At 55.8% G+C, this 17094-nt stretch overlaps 7 protein-coding genes across 7 annotated transcripts; all 7 read right to left on the bottom strand.

The window, feature by feature from the left end:
* Positions 1 to 1779: 1779 nt before the first annotated feature.
* On the bottom strand, positions 1780 to 4518 carry MYCTH_2308974 (uncharacterized protein). Its single transcript, XM_003665308.1, has 3 exons — positions 4472 to 4518; positions 2294 to 3898; positions 1780 to 2187 (listed from the first exon to the last, which is right to left on the bottom strand). Exons 2-3 carry the CDS (start codon positions 3779 to 3781, stop codon positions 2017 to 2019), a joined length of 1659 nt encoding a protein of 552 aa, XP_003665356.1. The 5' UTR covers positions 3782 to 3898; positions 4472 to 4518; the 3' UTR covers positions 1780 to 2016.
* A 2124-nt stretch (positions 4519 to 6642) lies between these two features.
* Positions 6643 to 6919, bottom strand: MYCTH_2129202 (uncharacterized protein; the record flags this gene model as incomplete). The annotated part of the gene is made up of 2 exons (XM_003665307.1): positions 6643 to 6754; positions 6810 to 6919. 2 exons carry the CDS (start codon positions 6917 to 6919, stop codon positions 6643 to 6645), a joined length of 222 nt encoding a protein of 73 aa, XP_003665355.1.
* A 326-nt stretch (positions 6920 to 7245) lies between these two features.
* Positions 7246 to 7537, bottom strand: MYCTH_2129201 (uncharacterized protein; the record flags this gene model as incomplete). The annotated part of the gene is made up of 2 exons (XM_003665306.1): positions 7246 to 7391; positions 7450 to 7537. The coding sequence occupies 2 exons, from the start codon at positions 7535 to 7537 to the stop codon at positions 7246 to 7248; spliced, it is 234 nt and encodes a 77-aa protein (XP_003665354.1).
* An 818-nt stretch (positions 7538 to 8355) lies between these two features.
* Positions 8356 to 9655, bottom strand: MYCTH_2308969 (uncharacterized protein). Its single transcript, XM_003665305.1, has 5 exons — positions 9462 to 9655; positions 9343 to 9388; positions 9262 to 9276; positions 8928 to 9203; positions 8356 to 8852 (listed from the first exon to the last, which is right to left on the bottom strand). Exons 1-5 carry the CDS (start codon positions 9493 to 9495, stop codon positions 8534 to 8536), a joined length of 690 nt encoding a protein of 229 aa, XP_003665353.1. The 5' UTR covers positions 9496 to 9655; the 3' UTR covers positions 8356 to 8533.
* Positions 9656 to 9868: 213 nt separating this feature from the next.
* MYCTH_2308968 (uncharacterized protein) lies at positions 9869 to 11256 on the bottom strand. Its single transcript, XM_003665304.1, has 2 exons — positions 10766 to 11256; positions 9869 to 10660 (listed from the first exon to the last, which is right to left on the bottom strand). Exons 1-2 carry the CDS (start codon positions 11026 to 11028, stop codon positions 10225 to 10227), a joined length of 699 nt encoding a protein of 232 aa, XP_003665352.1. The 5' UTR covers positions 11029 to 11256; the 3' UTR covers positions 9869 to 10224.
* Positions 11257 to 11754: 498 nt separating this feature from the next.
* On the bottom strand, positions 11755 to 12538 carry MYCTH_2082794 (uncharacterized protein). Its single transcript, XM_003665303.1, has 2 exons — positions 12380 to 12538; positions 11755 to 12221 (listed from the first exon to the last, which is right to left on the bottom strand). The coding sequence occupies exons 1-2, from the start codon at positions 12492 to 12494 to the stop codon at positions 11956 to 11958; spliced, it is 381 nt and encodes a 126-aa protein (XP_003665351.1). The 5' UTR covers positions 12495 to 12538; the 3' UTR covers positions 11755 to 11955.
* Positions 12539 to 13931: 1393 nt separating this feature from the next.
* MYCTH_2120170 (uncharacterized protein) lies at positions 13932 to 17045 on the bottom strand (the record flags this gene model as incomplete). Its single annotated transcript, XM_003665302.1, has 5 exons — positions 13932 to 16420; positions 16489 to 16636; positions 16717 to 16834; positions 16898 to 16926; positions 16998 to 17045. 5 exons carry the CDS (start codon positions 17043 to 17045, stop codon positions 13932 to 13934), a joined length of 2832 nt encoding a protein of 943 aa, XP_003665350.1.
* Positions 17046 to 17094: the final 49 nt, after the last annotated feature.

Genomic DNA, 17094 nt, shown 5'->3' with positions numbered 1-17094 from the left:
GAGGATCTTACAAAGCCCCTTGTGATATGGGGGGGGGGGAAAGGCTGATATTTACGTGTTAATGAAAACATTGTCCTCATTATCGAGCAACTGACCCAATAGGAAGCCAGTTAAGCACCTAAACGAGACGATGGCGACACCCAAATCAGTCTTGTCCGTCATAACCAACCCTGTCAGCATGTCACAACAACGAAGCTCTCGTCCCAAAGGAGATTGGTAGCAGGCCTGTATTGCTATGATATAACTGACCCAAAACGGGACCAGATACTCAGTGAGAAATCAAGATCTCATTGCAGGAGCGAGTAATCACGTAAGTGTGCAACCCCGCCGAGTCTCTGCAAGGTCCCAATTTGAGCTGCCGGTGACCAGACCACACCCCTTCGGTGAACCCCCATGGACACAAAACAATCCGCAACCACGGGTTGTCCGTTACCGGGGGCCAGCTGCCCCTCAGATCCAGCAAGACAAGGCCTGACACATGTATTAATTCAGAGTGTTGCAGGACCGGGCTGACAGGGAGTCTGGTATCATTTCTGACCGCTCAACCGTCAGCAAGGTCCACCCAGGTCCATGAGTGTATTTGGACTAAGTGCCTTTCCCATGCCTCTGGCAGCCGGGAATAATTATTATCCTTTACCACCACTTCTGAGGCTCATACTAAGAAATCTACAAAGTGCCTGCCACAGCGCCCAATCCACCGTGATCATCTATCTGCATTGCAGTATTTACCATCCCACCGTACTGTACGTAGCAAAGAGCCTTACCGATCCACGCCGCCGTAAGCCGGCTCAAGGCACGAGTATTGTCGAACGCAGTGGCAAGCTCGAGTGAGCAATCGAGAGAGCTTAATTATAGTAGGAATTAGCTTAAAGGAACAAAAGGTACCTTGCTAAACTATCTATAAAGGAGACGGAATAGTGATATATATAGTAAAGGAAATGGCCTAAGCATTTGTAAGCATATTAATACATACTGTGGCTAGCCCGTAGCTAGTGCCTCGGAAGCTCCCTCGCTTCTGACAAAGTATCAAGGAGCTCCTACTAAGAGACGTAGTCATACCTAAGTACCTTTTTCTTTTTGCAAGTATGAAGTGGTCCGATCTTGAAATTTCAAAAGGGCAAAGAAGAAGAAACTGGAAAGAAATATTTCATTGAACCCGGGGCGGCACGCGCGTGGCATCAATTTACCCAAGAATAACCGATGCAGAGAGAACTCGGAGCATCAAGTCAGACGAAGCTAGCTCTCGTCAGCGACGCAGCAAGCAATCTTGTAGCAGAACAGGATTGGTCCGAAAGCTCTAATACACTAATTATTAATTAGTTCGTACGTTTTTAAGGGAACTGGGGCAGCGATGAGAGACACTGGTTTTCTTTCGCAGCAGCAGCCTCCTGAAGAAAATATTAACTGGATAACAACTATGTCTAAAACCGTTTGCCTTCATATTCTCGAGTTAAGGGGCAGGAAGCGAACGAAAACTGTGCTCAAGGAGTCAAGTCAGGCGCCGGGGAAGAAGAGCTTTGAAGGCAAGTCGGACAGGCGCTAGATCGGTAGGCACCCTACGGAGGTAAAAACATCTGCTCCGTTAATTGCCCGCTAGCATTCCCAGAAACATCATAACATGCTGGAATGCCTACAGGTACCGTAGGCAGTTGATCAAGGTGGGTGGTAGGTACTTAGGTTGGTTGAGAAAGAGGTCCTAACAGCCAACCAGCAGCTAACAGCCGGTTGGCAGAACATAGGTTATCCTGCCGCAGCCCCCCTCCTCCCACCTCTATACCTCCTGTGTCCATCGTCATCTCCCCCGTGCTTCGCTCCCGCATGCTGCATCCGTAGCGTGATGCAAGACCACCGCCTTAATAGAACCCAGGGAAGTATAACGCCCCGCGTCTGCCTGTTCACGCCATGCAGAACCCCCCGATCAAAAGAGACATTAAGAAATCCTGGAGCTTGACTCATGCCCTTCGTCAACTGATCCCTCCATCATGCTATACCGTCTAAGTCGATCCCCATTCTCCATCATTCACCGCCAGGGCGCGACCTCAGTGCGATAACCTCCCGCACATAAAACTCGACCAGCATGGTGGCATACGCCTCCAAGTCCTCAACCGGCACGGCTAGACGAAAATCGTTAAGGAGCAGGAACTGCAGCTCCAGGTGGTTGAGTTCAGGTAAGGGGAGACCGCCGACCTGCGGATGCGCATGAGGCGTCAGCGCTGTGTTCGGATGTTTATCGACAGGGGACCAAGCCGCGAAGAGGGAAAGTCCAAAAAAAAAAAAAATTGTTAAAACGCACCTTGGCATACCGCGAGTTGGTGTAAAAGACGTCGGAAAAGAACTTGCTGGCACAGGTTACGCCAGCAATGATGAGGCGATGGATGTTAAAGCTGTCTACCACAAAGTACGTGGCTTGCTGCGCTGCTGTTGCTGCTGCCGCCGCGGCCGCGGAAGAAGCACCTGCAGGGTCCGCCGCCGGTGATGTCTTCTTCCCCGCCGCGCTAGGGCTGTCGTCTCCGTCCGTCGAGTCCGCCAGATCCGAGTCGGTCTCGGTCGCGTCGCTCGAATCATCGCCTTCGGTCTCGTCACCGTCACCAACGCTCTCGTCATCATCCGGGTCGCGCATAACTGTGTCCTTCTCGGCGTCCGTGGGTACTAGTGGTCGTTGCGGTTGCGACTGCGCTTGCTGTGCCTCGAGCTGTGCGCGCCGCGCCTCCTCGCTCTTCATAACCATGTCGTTCACGCGCTCCGTCATGCGGTCAAAGTACACTAGCAGGCTGAGGAAGACCTCGTACGTGGTCGGGCAGTACTTGTGGATGCGGGTGAGATAGCTTAGAATGGTAATGGCAGGTACATTTTTGCCGTGGAATGCCAGGACGCTGCTGCTGAGCGGGCTCATGCTGCTGTCGCCGGAACCTTCCTCGCCCCGCGCTTGTGCCTGGGCTTGTCGCAGGTGGTGGGCGTTGCGGTTGAGTGCGTCGTGCTGGAGATCGTTGGTCGTCGTGATCTTGGTGAGCAGCGCGGCGACCATCTCGATGATATCGCCGATGGGCATTCCGCTAATCTCGTACTTCATCTGTTGTAGTGGGGGTTCGTTGACGACTCCTGGCCCCGTGCCGGTGAGCAGGTCTGCCTTTGCCAGACTTTGGATGTGTGCGAGGTCGCGGACTCGGATCGTTGTCTGGGTTGGTATCGGGGACTCGGGTGGGTCGTCAAGGTGAGGAGGGATAGATGAGGTGCCGGCAGCCTGAGGATGGGTAGAGTCCCACTGCGGTCCGCTGTCGGAATCGGGGGAAGGAATGGCCCTCGAGGGCGGCGGTATTACCGTCGTGGTGGTACTCGCTGACGATGCGCCTGACTCTGACGCGGGATGAGAAAACGCCCGGGCGGGATTCTGAGCGCCGCCATCTCTAGAGATTCCGTCGCGTGGCTGGTTGCCACCAGATGATGGCTGTGAAGACGAGGACGAGGACGGCGGCGAGGGCAGTCGCGCCTTGTTGCCGGTAGCGGGGCGGCTGGGGTTAGGCTGTTTCGCTGGCGTCTTTTCTTGTGTTTGCTCGTCCCAGAGCCGCCGACTGGGCGTCTGATTCTGCGCAGCGGTCACACATGTCGATGCCCGCCGAGGGCTCGCGGTCGTCGGGCGTGGCGTGTGGTGGGACGGAACATCCCTGTCGCGGGATCTGCTGGCTGATCGGCTCTGGTAATGGATGTCGTGCGAATGTCCTCCGATCATACCATGAAAGCGCGATTGCGAATCAGCGAAAACATCGCCTATGATGGCAGCCATGCTGTCGCCGCCGTCTGGTGGTTGTTCGGCGGTTGTTGTCGGCCGAGGGAAGGGATGAGGTGATGTTATCGGGCGGCGGCGGGCGGAACCCAGGGACTACCGGGGGGAGGAGAGTGGCTGTGTTTGCAGATAGCGGAGAATTAGCACGGGTTATCGTTTTAGTTACTCCGGAGTTTGGTAATTTTCTGGGCCTCAGGCGAGAAAACAGACCCGGGACTTGCCGAGGCGCTCAGCGACCCAAAAATTCGGAGAAGGGAACCAAAGTGCAACAAGAAAAAGATGATGGATTGGGAATGCAAGAGCGCAGACGACACCCTGCGCATTTGCAGAACGTTGACATGGGGCTGAGCAAGGAGCAAAAAGCGTTAGGCAAAGCGGCAGCTTTTAGCTGCGAGCGGTGGATGCAAGCGGCGTGCCCACAATCAACCCACTCGGGTGGGTTGTAGACCGTCGAGTGACATGCCCCAGCGCCAGCCACCCGACGCAGCGCAGTCGCAGTACGTGTCGTTGCCCGTCGAGCAAGCAAGCGCATGGAATGAAGCCGGGCCCAGAGTGCGAGCGCCACCGGTAAACAGAACAAAAACCGGTCTCGTGGGGGGAGCCCCGGGGGGGGGGGGGGGGGCGACGGCGTCACAAGGGGATGGGCTGAACGAGACACGATGACTAGTGAGGGAAATGGCAGATGCTCACCCAAGATCTAATGCTGCTCATTCGAAGTGCCAGGCTTGGTGTCAAGCGAATTTGATGCGGAACGGCCAAAACGGTTGCTCGAGAGGAAAAAGCGTTCAGGAAGCGGACTCGCGGAACCTGAAACAGAAAATGAAGCGGATGGAACGCGGTCGGATGGGCGCGTAATTCTCAGATGCGGGCCAGAAAAGAGATGAAAGGTAATCGTCTTTTTTTACATGAGCTGGTGGTCGGGAGCAGAAGGTTTCCTACTTGAGTACGCATTTGACGGCCTTGTGGCGAGGCCAGAAAGGAGATCAGAGGTGGCACCGGGTGGATGGCGGGATGGTTGGATCAACGCAGGAGGGAGCAAGAGCGGATGAAGCAATGCCAAGAAGCGGCCAGAGCAAGAGGCTGGAGGTTGAGACAGGGAGACGACGCTGGAGGCCGGTAACGCGCAGTCAAAATCTGGACGGCGTGTAAAACTTAACGTGTCCAGCCCCAGACGGTCCCGGAGGGCAGCCAAAAGGAAGCAAAAGAAACTGAAACGACGCTGAAATCGAGGGGCCAGAGGTCGAGGTCAGGAAGAAATACATGTATCACGAATGGGGGTTCTGGGCCTGCAGGTGGGCGGAGTTCAAGGTCTCGTGCGATAACGTCTGGTGAGCCTACCAAGTACGCAGTAGCGCAGCTGCACAGATGACGACGGTGGCCCGGGATCGCGTTCTCAGTGTTCCAGTTCCGCCACGTGTGGGTATCTTCGCTCTCCAGACAGCTTCGGAGTGGCCAAAGCGAATTTGGTGGGCATGAGCCCTGGAAGGAGCCGCGATGGACCTGGGAACTTGCCACTCGCCCGTTCGGGCTCCCCAGGTGGCCCATGTAAAGAAGGACGCTATGGAGTAATAAGCACCCTAGCAAGTACTGTACATACATACCTAACCTTCACCACGCAAAGCAGTGTCCCCCTATACACGACCAACCCAGTGAAGTTACCTGGGGAGTGTATCATGAACGTCCTGCTAGGCTTCGCCGCACAAACAGTGTTTGCGTCCACACCCGTCGCCTGCGAGAACGGCAGATGTGCATCGACGTATCTCCGCAATAATCTGGTAACGGCCGGCAGGACAACCTAGTCAGGCTGCCCACATACTCGATCGAGCCAGTTCGGGCTCTTGTCTGCAGTGGACTGATACAGAAAGCGGACTGTTGATCTGGGAAGGCAGACCCACTGCAACCAGCCGTTGCTTCTCTCCCGTCATCCTGCTAGTTACTCCACCCTTCAGCTTGGTGGGGTCCAGCCGCTGCACTAGCATCCCGCAGCTGTCTCGTCTGGCGCTCCAAACCACTCCACGACATTCCGACTCGATTACTCCGTATACTGGCGATGATTAATCGGCACATGTACTGGAACGACGTTGCGACTACACCGCTTCAGGGGCTAGTATCAACTCGCCTTCTCAGCCTCGTAGGGCCGCGGAAGAGAATTGGTGAGGTTCGAACCCGGAAAAAAAACGCGAAAGGCATGTTTGCTTGCTGCCTTGCGTGTCCTCTGATCATCGTCATTCCTCGCATGCAAGGCATCTTCTCACGTCATGCGAAGAATTTCGCGTGGCCCGGTTTGGGAGCTGCCCTGCCCTGGAGCAGCACCCTGGATGTACGGTAGCGACCAGGCTACCCGAATATATTCGAGCCCAACAGTATCGGCCGTCGAGCGTTTTGGGTGCAGCCAATCTGATGGCGGAAGTCGCGCACGGGGAGGGCGGTGTTGGCGACCGGAGCGGGGGTTCGTCACTCACCGACAATTCTACCCCTCCTGTTTGAGCCAGATTAATCTTGATGCAGAATCCAGTGCCTCGGATGCTTCCTTACAACAACGCTGCGTGCTCACTTTGTTTCCGAGAGATAGGGGATCGAGGTCGCAATTTAGAACAATCGTCGCAAAAGCCCCGAGCCGCTCCGCGGCAGTCTGCCCCCCCTTACAATACACGGCAACTGGACAGTTGCTCCGGCCGAATGAGGCATAGCGGAGAGAAAGCATTGGAATATGGGTGCCTAGGTATTTTGTAGCACCTTTTCCATTCAAAGGGGACGCCTAGTACTGTACGGAAAGAGTCTAGAGGGTATCAAACCATGGCGTTGAGAGCCTGCACCATTTTCCTCGAGGTGCTTGAACCGCTAAATACCGCAGCCTTGGGCTAGTCTTGCTCGTGCATCAGCTTCTTGTCATTCATCTTAATCACCAAGTCGCGCGCCTTCTCCAGAGTCCACTCCCCGGTCGCGCTGGCTTGATAACCACCCATCCCGGTGCTACCAGCAGCCGCAGCACTCAGAGCAAGCGCGCCCGCATGCATGTCCTCAAAACCATCGAAGGGCACTCTGGCGTTTCGAGGAGACGTCCAGCCCGCTGATCATCACAGCCTCGGCGTAGCACCAAGCCCGCTCGTAGTACTTCTCGTCCACCAGGCTAATCATAGCGTCACACTGGATTATCATCAAAGGGAGGCCCGACACGCCGGTGCCCGGGTTGTCTTGGTTTCGCGGTGCAGGCAAAGTCCTGAGTAGAAGGTGGAAGAAGTCAGCAAGACCACCATAATCAAAGGTTTGATTTCGTTCTGCTTGTTACCTCCAATCTTTCCTTGATACTCTTCTCTCTGATTCGTCTTGGACAAATGTACCATCCAAATACACAGCTTGTCCGTCTCGACAGCTGGCTTTCGCCCTAGGTACATCTCTGTTGCGCATATTTTTTGTCAGCATTGCGTGCGCGCGGGATCGTCGGGCGTGTTGAGGCTTCGGTCCTAGTTGAGCCAGCGGTAGGAAGAGAAGATGAGAACGCCCAGTTCGTTTTCCTCTCCTGGCTTCTCTAGCTGAAAGGTCCGAACCAGCCCATCTCTGGGCCGCGGTAGGCGGCCGAACTGCTTGAAGTCGGTATATGTCGAAATCACTTAAGACGACCAGACAAAGCGCTCTTCTCAGTGTCCGCAGCCAGTGCCTCTGCGTACGCCCTGCGGTGCCGCTGAAGATGGCCTGCTCAAGAGCGATGTACCCGTTGGCGCAGAGGATAGTCACGTCCGCGCCGGCCTCGACCATCTCGCGCCGACATCCGCAATGTTCCCCCGACTGCTCTTTGCACACGTCCATGCACGGCGTCACGACACCCCGACGCCAGGCACGAACACCGGCCGAGGATTGAACTGTTTCAGCGCGAGTTCCCGCTTCCTGCCCCGACGCAGCAGCACCCGACCGTAGAAGAACCGCGACTTGGGGAGGATGGGGCCATCCGAGCTCTCGGTACAATAGACGGCCGGGTGGGCGTCGCACAGGGCGAGCGCCGACGCGAAAGCCTGCGAGGCCAGCTCGAGCCGTCCGGCTGGCGAGGTAGTTTGCGGCCTTTGTTCACCAGGGTTTGTCAGGCGACGGCGGGGTTCCTCGGGATTGATTTTGTCGCGGTCGTCTTGGGCAGTCGGCGGTCCGGGGAGGAGGCCACCGCGAGAGGAGGGGATGTCGGAGGACAGAGTGGGTGCCTATGGGTGCGAGAGAGGTCAAATGGGATGGAGCGTGATGGTGTTTATTCCGGATCGGCTATGTAAACATTGGGCTGTACTACAGTGCGCATCAAGCCAAGGTAGTAGTACGTTTAAAGGATGGCGCAGAAGCGAGTTCGAGAGAGAAAGGCGCTATAGAGTAGCATGAATTTCTCCAAAATTGTGGCAGATTCACTTTGTCTCATAAGCCGATGATTTCCATGGTGGAGGGTTTCAGTCCCAGCAAGGCCCCTCTTCCTTCACGCAGACCATACAAGTCGCAGGCAGCCTTCCAGTGGCCGGTACGATACACTGCTTGATGATGTCAACGGCGCGCAGGCATCCGCCTGTTCTGTATATTGAACTGCCTCTTCTCCAGCCGGGGCTTCACTTTGAAAGGCCCTCTCACTTTGATCAGAGCAGTTTCACGATTCCCATGCTCCTAGGAGATGGGCCTGATGCGCTGACCCAACCGGAAATGATATTGTTGTACAGAGCCCAGTCACTCCGGATCTGGACTCGTCATGCTCATAACCCCAAAACACCGAGACCCACCCGATTCTCACTGATGCCGTACCTTGTAGTCGGTGTCCGGCAAGTAGAGGTGCCTGTCAGCACCCTTGGCGGTCAGGACAACCATGCGGATGACACCGCCGGAGCTGCCGTCCCACTTGATAGCCTCCTTGAGCGCTTCCTTGACGAAGCTGACGGCTTCGGCCTCCTCCATGCCTTCACGCCAGTTGGCATCGCAAAAGCCGTAGATGTAGGTAGACCCGGACCCGCCGATGGCGTAGGGCTGCTTATGCAGCGACCCGCCCAGCGGGATGCTGTATACCTGCCCGCCGTGCCGCTCGTCCCACCCCGCAATGATGAGGCCGGCTCTGTCGGGAGTCTTGGTCAGCCCCCCGCTCCCGGCCATGCACATTATTACCCCATGCTACCATGTGAACACTCACGTTAACCGGTCCTTGTTGGCGTAGCAAATCTCTTGGAAGATAGCGGCGGCCGTCTGGGTTGTCGGCGGCTTGCCGCTGGTCATTGCGAACAACTCAAGTTGGTACTTCACGATATCGGCGACAGCTTGTGTGTCGGCGGCAGACCCGGAGCGGCAGCACCAGATGGTGTCGTGAACCTGGGTCAACTTGTCGGTTACGCGGTTCGCAATGTAGGCACCTGTTGTTGTGCGCGAGTCGGCTCCGAGGATGACGCCGTCCTTGAAAGTCACTGCCATGCTGCCATCATTGTTAGGGTGGGGGTCGGCGGGTCGCTGCGTCGACAGTTGGGACTCACATCGAGGTACCTAGGCTGTGGGGGGAAACGGTTAGCAGACGCCCTGAAGGAATAGGTAGGGCTCGGATAAGCATGACTTACTTGACCTCGCCCTTCTTCAACCGATCCATGTCCAGATGGATGCCATCTGCACCGCGCAATGGTTAGTCGCAATCGCGGGACATCGAGGTGGAGCAGCGACCCAACGCCGGGCTGCAAACCTTCACTCAGCGAGCCTGTATTGCCGAATTCCATGTTGGGCGTCTGTAGGTATCTTGGGATTGTGACGACAATTCGGGACGAATGTTTCCGTGGTTCGCAAGTCCAAGCGGCGGTAGCGTAATCGGAGTGTGAGAATCGCAGGGTATGGTGGGCGAGCGTTGTTGGCGAGCTTGGAGCTCCAGCTCAAGGCAGCTTCAGACGCGCGTGCGTTGCAGCATCATCCAATACTAGGCTGAGGCGTTTCACGTGACTGAGCCCCACTAACATCCGTATCTTATCGCGACTTACTACGGCTTGTCGAGCCAACGAATAACAGTGTGGGCCAATTAATGTAAAGGTACCAATACTGCAGGAAGCTGGTAAGGTTTGTTCTCAAAATGCGAGTAACTCAGAGTCACTCTAGGCTCGAGATCTTTGGAACCAAAATAGGTCTTATATCTACCTGTTCAATGGTCCGTCTACAGTACGGAGTCCCTCCATTCTGTACCCACGATCCTGCCGAGGCGCTCCTTCATGGGCTAATACCCCTCATTCCCCAACCGGCAAGAGCTTCTCGAGAATAACCTCGCCGGGATAACTTCTGGGTTTCCCAAGACCGTCTTGGCCCCAATGATTGATACTCTATGTAGGAAATGCCAATGCCAAACAATGCCAGATTCAAAACCATTTGAACCTAAAGAACGCCGCAACTCCTCGCCAGGTCTAACTTAAGCCGTCCCCTTGCTCGTTCGTTCGCTACCGAAAACTGGCCGCCCTTCAACCTTAACCACCCCGAGTCAATCCCTCCTCCTTCTCAAGCGTGACACCTTCCCACCCCTTCAACTCCTCCGTTTTGTCCGCCGCTGCCGTGCCCTCCGCACCCTGGTCCTTCTTCGCGGCCTTCGCGTCCTCCTCACCACACCCGCAATCATAAAAGTCGCCGATCTTGCTGCAATCAAACTGTTCCTTCTTGAGCCTCTTGTTGACCTCGTTGTGCACGAAGCACGCCCAGCCGGCGGCGGCGTTCCGGCTGCTCGTCTGCGGCGGGTACTTCTGCAGCAGCTTCCGGAAATGGGCGGCGCAGTCCCCGCAAGGGTACAGCCGCGCGAAGAGCTGGATGTAGGTCTGCAGCGCGAGGCTGTCGTCGGCGGTCGGCTCCTCGGGGAAGCGCGCCATCATCGTGTGGAAGAGCTTCCACGAGGCACGGCCCAGTTCGGCCCTGTATAGTCGGGAGGGGAAGAGAGTCAATTTAGGCAGAACGGCAAGAAGAAAGCAAAACTCAGAATTAAAAGGGAAAAAAAAGGCGGGTGAGGAATGGGCGTACTTTGCCGTGGCATTCTCGAGTTTCGGCGCGATGGAGCCGCCTGTGAGAATGCGCTCAGAGATTCCCGGCGCCGGGTTGCCCTCGCTTGCGACTTCGCTGCTGGTGCTGCTCCCGCTGCTATGGTCTGCATGGCTGAAGGTGTCGTCGGGTCTCGCAACGGGGCCGTACTCGACTCTCGAATCTCCAGTCGACATAAAGTACGTCAATGCCAGAAACACCATAAAGGCAAAAAGGGACAGCGTCAAATGCTGCCGCCGCGCCATGGCTTTCGTCTTGAACCACGGTCTGCAAAAGGTAGCCGGTGCGGTCGTGCTGCGGTGAGGGGTCTAATAAAAAAACCGGCCGGCAAGTAACGTGCCCGGGGGAATACTCGATTTAAGACTGCACAAGTGAAAGTGAAGGAACGATTGAACTGAGTACACAAAAATATGGAATGTTAGAATCACCGAGGTTTCGGTGGCATGATGAGCGTCGGATGTGCTGCGTTGGTGGTCAGAGCGCAGGGGTAAGCGTAATTCCACAGGGGTCCGGTGGGAGAGCTCGTTGCTCGTTCCTGCAGGCAAGCTGAGACGGGGAAGGCCCAGAACCCACAGGGCGAGCCGCACTGCGGGGTCCTGGGTTGCATTGTTCGACTGGGCTTCCTAGATAGTGAAATGTATACAGCCGATACGCACCTTGAGGGCCACATCCACACTTACACTAATTACACGATCAATGGGCAAACAAACGCAGCCGCAAAGTGACCATGTTTAGAAACAGAGCCCAAAAATGAACGGGGCATGCAAGAACATGATCTTTTTGCTCCAAAGTAGTCAGCTTGAAGTCGTGAATCCCTCCTTGGATGTAGTGTCAAGCCAACATCGCATTCCTGAATGGCACGACCGTGCTGCATAAAAGAGTGGCAAATGCGTCATCGGGTAAACAAGAGGGCTCGATGCTAATCATCTCAGGTATCTCTGCCACCACAATACTGTGAAATATCGTTTTTCGGTCCCCCAAGTATTCCAATTGCAGGCGACCATCGTTTAAACCTGCCTAAGGTAGGTTGGAAACGCGCTATTAGGCAGGCGCACAAAAAGAGTCCGCCCTTTAATACCTGAACCTCCCCACCTCCCCATAAACCCTTTCCCACGTGCCCGCCATGTCTATCGCCCAACCAAGCCTCCAATCGCACCGGCAGCCTGCCTTCCTCAGTCGACAAGCCCGCAGACGACAGCATTCCCTGCTCCGGAAACCGCCTCCAGGGGGCCGCTAACACCCTCCGGCGCGGGTACGTAGCGGCCCTTGTCGTCCTTGCCCTCCCTCTCGACGCGGTTGATGCCCTCGTGCGAGACGTGGTCGCCGACGGGCCGGCCGAGCCCGTCCTGCCCGATCTGGTCTGCGACGACGTCGTTGGCCGAGTCCTGGAGGGCGTCTACCTGGGACACGTTTGTTACCTTGGTCTTGCCGAGGTTATCTAGGACAATCCCCTAGTTAACAGCCGCTTGGCGCAGCATAGTACGCGAGAGACAAAATAACAAAGGCGACAAGGAAGGGAGGGAGGAAAAGCGTGCGTAATGCACTACGTCCAGGGGAGGGGGGGGGAGACCATCTGATTTTTGGTCAATCACGTACTGCGCGTGGTGTAGCTCGCCTTATTGTCGCGGGTGAAATAGCGGAGATAGAGGTCCTCTAGCCATGGTACCCAGGCGTTGTATTGCTTGTTGTACTGATCTCTAGCCCAGTCCATGTTTTTTTCTTGTTGGCTTGTGCTGGAGATGATACTGAGCTCGCTGGTCAAAAATTAATTAATCAAATTGCAGAAGATACTGTTGTCCCACGTCAATTGCCGCCAGATTTGGACAAGACCTGATTAGTGACGCTGGATCTGGTTTTCATAGGTAACCAAAGTAAGGCAGATCAATGTAGTCTCGCAGGTGGCCAGGGGCTACACTTATTAATACTCAGCTCGGCCTATGTATGATGCAAACTTTCAAGCACAGCCCTCGAGGTAGTTATAGTGTAGCTGTAGAGATAAGCAAGTAGCGTATTGCCGACGTCATCGTGGAATTGATTCCCAAGATTCTGGCTTAGACTAGGTGGTACTCCGTACTGAGGGGTGCCTTGTCACCAACCGATCAACACCACTTATAATTTGCTGCCTTAAAACACGCACTTATCACGGTGTGAAACTGCAAAAGCGACGCCGCAATTGCTGCTTCCAGCAATTGCACCTAAGTAGGTATTCTGATACACGGTTTGTGCGTTAGGTCGTGAGAAGACTTCTATCAGGGTTTCCTCAAACTTTCCTTTTTTTGTCCTTCTCATTTCTTGTCCGATGTATATAAAATGATAAGAAGACATGATAAATCAATGGGCTGGTATCGCGGCCAAGTGTGGGCGTCAGGCAGCCCGTAAGATCTACGGATTATAAATCCAAGAGTCGAGGTATAATTAATTAATCAAGTTCAACTGGAATTCTAGGCCTAATTAACCACAAAGAACCTTCCGAGTCGAGATAACCATGAATCATAAAAAAACTCGAATGGATGGCAGCTCTGGAGTTAAATTGATGTGTTCTTTTTATATTCTTTTTATTTTTTTTAATTTTATTTCATTTATTTCTTTTTTTTTGGGGGGTGGGTGGGTGGGTAGCTAGTTGGTAGCATCATAGTAAATAAAACGGTAATACATGAGAGCCCACGCTAGCATTGCCGAGGATGTTGGGAAGTGTTGAGATTAGAAGGAACGAGAGGGTTGGTAAGATAGAGAGTAGGTGACTCGGGCACTTAGAGTGTGTGTTCCATACGGGAGCTTAGGTAGGTTTTGGATTCGGTTTGGCTGGGTAACAACGTCAACCGCCTGAACAAACCCACTTCCCAGCGGCATGCATTGACACAATTTCCGCAACTGGGATCCTTTAAATATCTATTATTTGGCCTCTAACTGTCGCTTGGGTTTTCAAGAAAGAAAAGAAAACCAAACTATTGATTGGCAAGTGGTATCCCTAATCATTACACAGATGAAGATGATGATATAAACAGAGAAACATTTCCCACGGGGAAGAAAAAAAAATACTCTCCTTCGTACACAACCAGCATACCTCTGTTCAACAAAAACCAAATCGAGCCATGATGTTCCAGGATTCGACTTCGTCATTCCGATAAGCACCGGAACCAAGAGAGCATCATATGCCCGCCTCGCTAGCCGACTTGATAGTCGCGGCGGGCTGCAGCCCGACGACGCCCTGCCCTCCACCCTCCCCCTCCACTTCCCCCTCTTCATAGATCTTCTCCTCGACGACCTCTCCCGGCCGCTTTACGATCGGAGCGAACGAATCGACCTCTTCAACCTCAACCTCAGCCCCACCGAGCTCCATGGCCCCTCCCATCGCACCAAACTCCTCATGCGGCCGGACCGCCCCGCCCCCCATCACAAATCTCCCTCCCTCCTCTTCCTCTTCGTCTTCGTCGACTTCTTCGATCGTGATCTCCCCGCTCCTCCTGCCCAGCCCACTAGCGCTCGCATTTCTCGAATGTGACCCCGTTCCGCTCCCACCCGAACCATTTCGGCCGGCAACCCCGCCTTTTCCACTCTCTCTTCCGTTGTGGTGGTGATGATGTCCTGACAGACTGAGCATAGGCCCCTTGAACAGGTTCCTCTTCCGCTTGGCAAACATCACTCCTCCAATTCCACCCGCACCACCGCTGGCGAAAGGGTTGGGGCTCCCCGGTGCTGGACTCTCGCCCGCCATGGCAGACCTAGAGCCGGGGAGGCTCTCGTTAAATATGCTTAGCGGCGGACCAGAGCGGTCGCGGACGAGTCGGATGTTACTGGGAAACCCGGGGAAGCCACCCGCGGTTGGGGTGGCGGGGAGGACTTTGACCGAGTGGTGCGGAGAGCGGGTGGTCTGCATCGGGGTCTTGGAGACCGAGGTTGATACCGAGCCGTTGGAAGAGGTGGACGAGGCCTTGCTATGGGAGTGGTGGTGGGTGTGGTGCAGGGAACGGACGGAAGAGACAGAGGACGAGGTGGATTTGCGGCCACGGAGGCCGGTCGGGCCGGACAAACGGCGGACTGTCGAGCGCGGGGTTATCGGCGAAGGGGAGAGGGAGTGGCGCTTGTAGGAGGAGCCCGAGGTTTGCAGGCGCGGGTTGTGGCCGGGGATCGGCGGAGTGGTGAGTCCGGACGGGGCCGCGGCGCGCGAAGAGGAGGCGCCCGCGGTGGACGATGCGCCCTTGGCGGCGTAGCCGTTGGCCACGACACCCTTCGGTAGGCTGACCGTCTGGGGGCTAGATGCGGAACCGCTCGCCGGGTACTTGCTCGTTTGCGGCCGCGGGCTATCTTCCTTCATTTTCCCCTCCTTTCCGCTCCCCGACTTGCCGGCTAGGTTCGGCGTCGACTGGCTGCCCCTCTTATGCGCTCCCTTGTGTCGCCTCGTGTTCTCATACAGCCAGTGCGTCCAGTTCTTCCAGGTGGCAATGATTGCGTGTGATGGCCGCTTCTTGACCTTCTTCGGGTCGTCGGCGTGCGAGGCGCCATTGGCGTCTATCACGTCGCCCGTGGTCATCAGATGGAGCGTTGAGCCACGGGAACGGGCGCTCCGCAGCAATCCCTCCTTTGGCGGGGGCAGCGGCTTGGGGTGCCTCGAAGAGCTGACGGACCGGATCGAGTCCTTGTCGACAGGCGGAGGTGGTGCTTCGCTGTCGGGGCTCAGATTGCCGTTCGCGACCTTGGCCAGATCGGAAAGATCGGGCATATCCGGTATGACCAGACTGGGATAGTGGCCGCTCCGCCGCTCACTCCTACCTCGCGGCCTCGGTGCCGGCGGGTCGGAGAGCTTGACGAACGATTCCTCGACAGTGGCCAAGGCATTCAACCGGCTAGAGGCCTGAGAGAAGCGCCTCGACGACCTGTTCTCCATCTCTCTCTCCTTGCGTTTCCGCTCCCTCCGTCTTTGCTTTCGCTCCTCCTTCTCGATCAGAAGCGTCCACCAGCCTGCCAAAACATTGCACTTCTGCGCCAACACGCTCTCAATGACCGAATCGGTATCTACCCCGGCGCTCCGCATCCTGTGTAGGGTTTCCTTCTCCAGGGGCGTTGAGAACGGTTCTGGGCGCTCGAGCTTGAGGATCTCCTGCTGCTGGGGCGCGTACTCGGCGAGAAACGGATGGGCCAGGATTTCGGGGAGAGTCGGGCGGAGCAGGGGACGCTTCGAGAGCAGGCTCTTCAGGAGGGAAAGGGCGTCTGGGGGGATGTGGTCCGGGTAGTGGGGTTCATGGTTGAGGATCTTATCTCTCGTGACGTTATCGTCATCGTCGTCGAAGGGCAGCTCGCCGCAGAGCAGCGCGTAGAGGATGACGCCTAAGCTCCATACATCCACCTTCTCGCCAGCATACTTCTCCCCTTTGAGCATCTCTGGTGCCGAGTAGCATATCGTGCCGCAGAAAGTTTGTAGGTAGTTGGCCTTGCCCTCGTACTCCCGCGTGAAGCCAAAGTCGCACAACTTGACGTTCTCGTGCTTGTCGAGCAGGATGTTTTCGAGCTTCAGATCGCGGTGAACGCAGGATTGCCGGTGGACGTAGGACACAGCGCCGACCAGCTGTGTGAAGATCTTCTGAACTTTCTCGACGGGCAGCTTGCCATGCTTGAGGAGGTAGTTGTAAAGTTCGTCACCTGAGGAGAGGATGGCAGGGGGGTTAGCGAGAGCGTGTCACCATCCCGGCCAGGTTCCATCATCATACCTGGACAGTACTCCAAGACCAGCCAGACCAAGGTCTCGGTCACTATGACCTCGTACAGGCGAGCGATGTGGGGGTGGACAAACTGGCGGTGGTGGTGAATCTCTCGAGCGAGGTTCGAGTCGTCCTTGTTGGCCGACTTGAGGACGACCTAGCAGAGTGGTTAGATGTGGTTAGATGGCAACGCGTGATGGTGGAGGCGGCGGCGGCGGCGGCCGTGATAGCGCGCACCTTTGAGCCATTGGTAAGCTTGTGGGTGGCCAGATAGACCTTGCCAAACGATCCTTTGCCTATCAGACGACCCAGGGTATAGTTGCCAACCGATTTGAGTTCCTTGTCGGAAAATTCGCTGCGAAGCGCGGTTAGCGCGGGGAGTAGTCGGGGGAATGCGCTCAGACGGTTTCGTTCTTACTCGAGGAGCTCTTGGTACGACTGGGCGAGCTAAAGATGGCCGAGCCGGTCAGCGACAGGAAGAAGAAGGTTAGAGATGCAATACAGAGCCGTAAACTTGCCTTGGCTTTCCGCCCGAGGGCTTCGGACTTTACGTTTGTCGACTGCATCCCTCCGCCGCGGTCGAACGAGGCCCGGTCGTCATCCGCGGGGTACGTT

This window comes from Thermothelomyces thermophilus, chromosome 5 (genome assembly GCF_000226095.1).
Source record: "Thermothelomyces thermophilus ATCC 42464 chromosome 5, complete sequence".
In the NCBI taxonomy this organism is placed as follows: domain Eukaryota; kingdom Fungi; phylum Ascomycota; class Sordariomycetes; order Sordariales; family Chaetomiaceae; genus Thermothelomyces; species Thermothelomyces thermophilus.
This window is presented reverse-complemented; position numbering and strand designations above follow the sequence as displayed.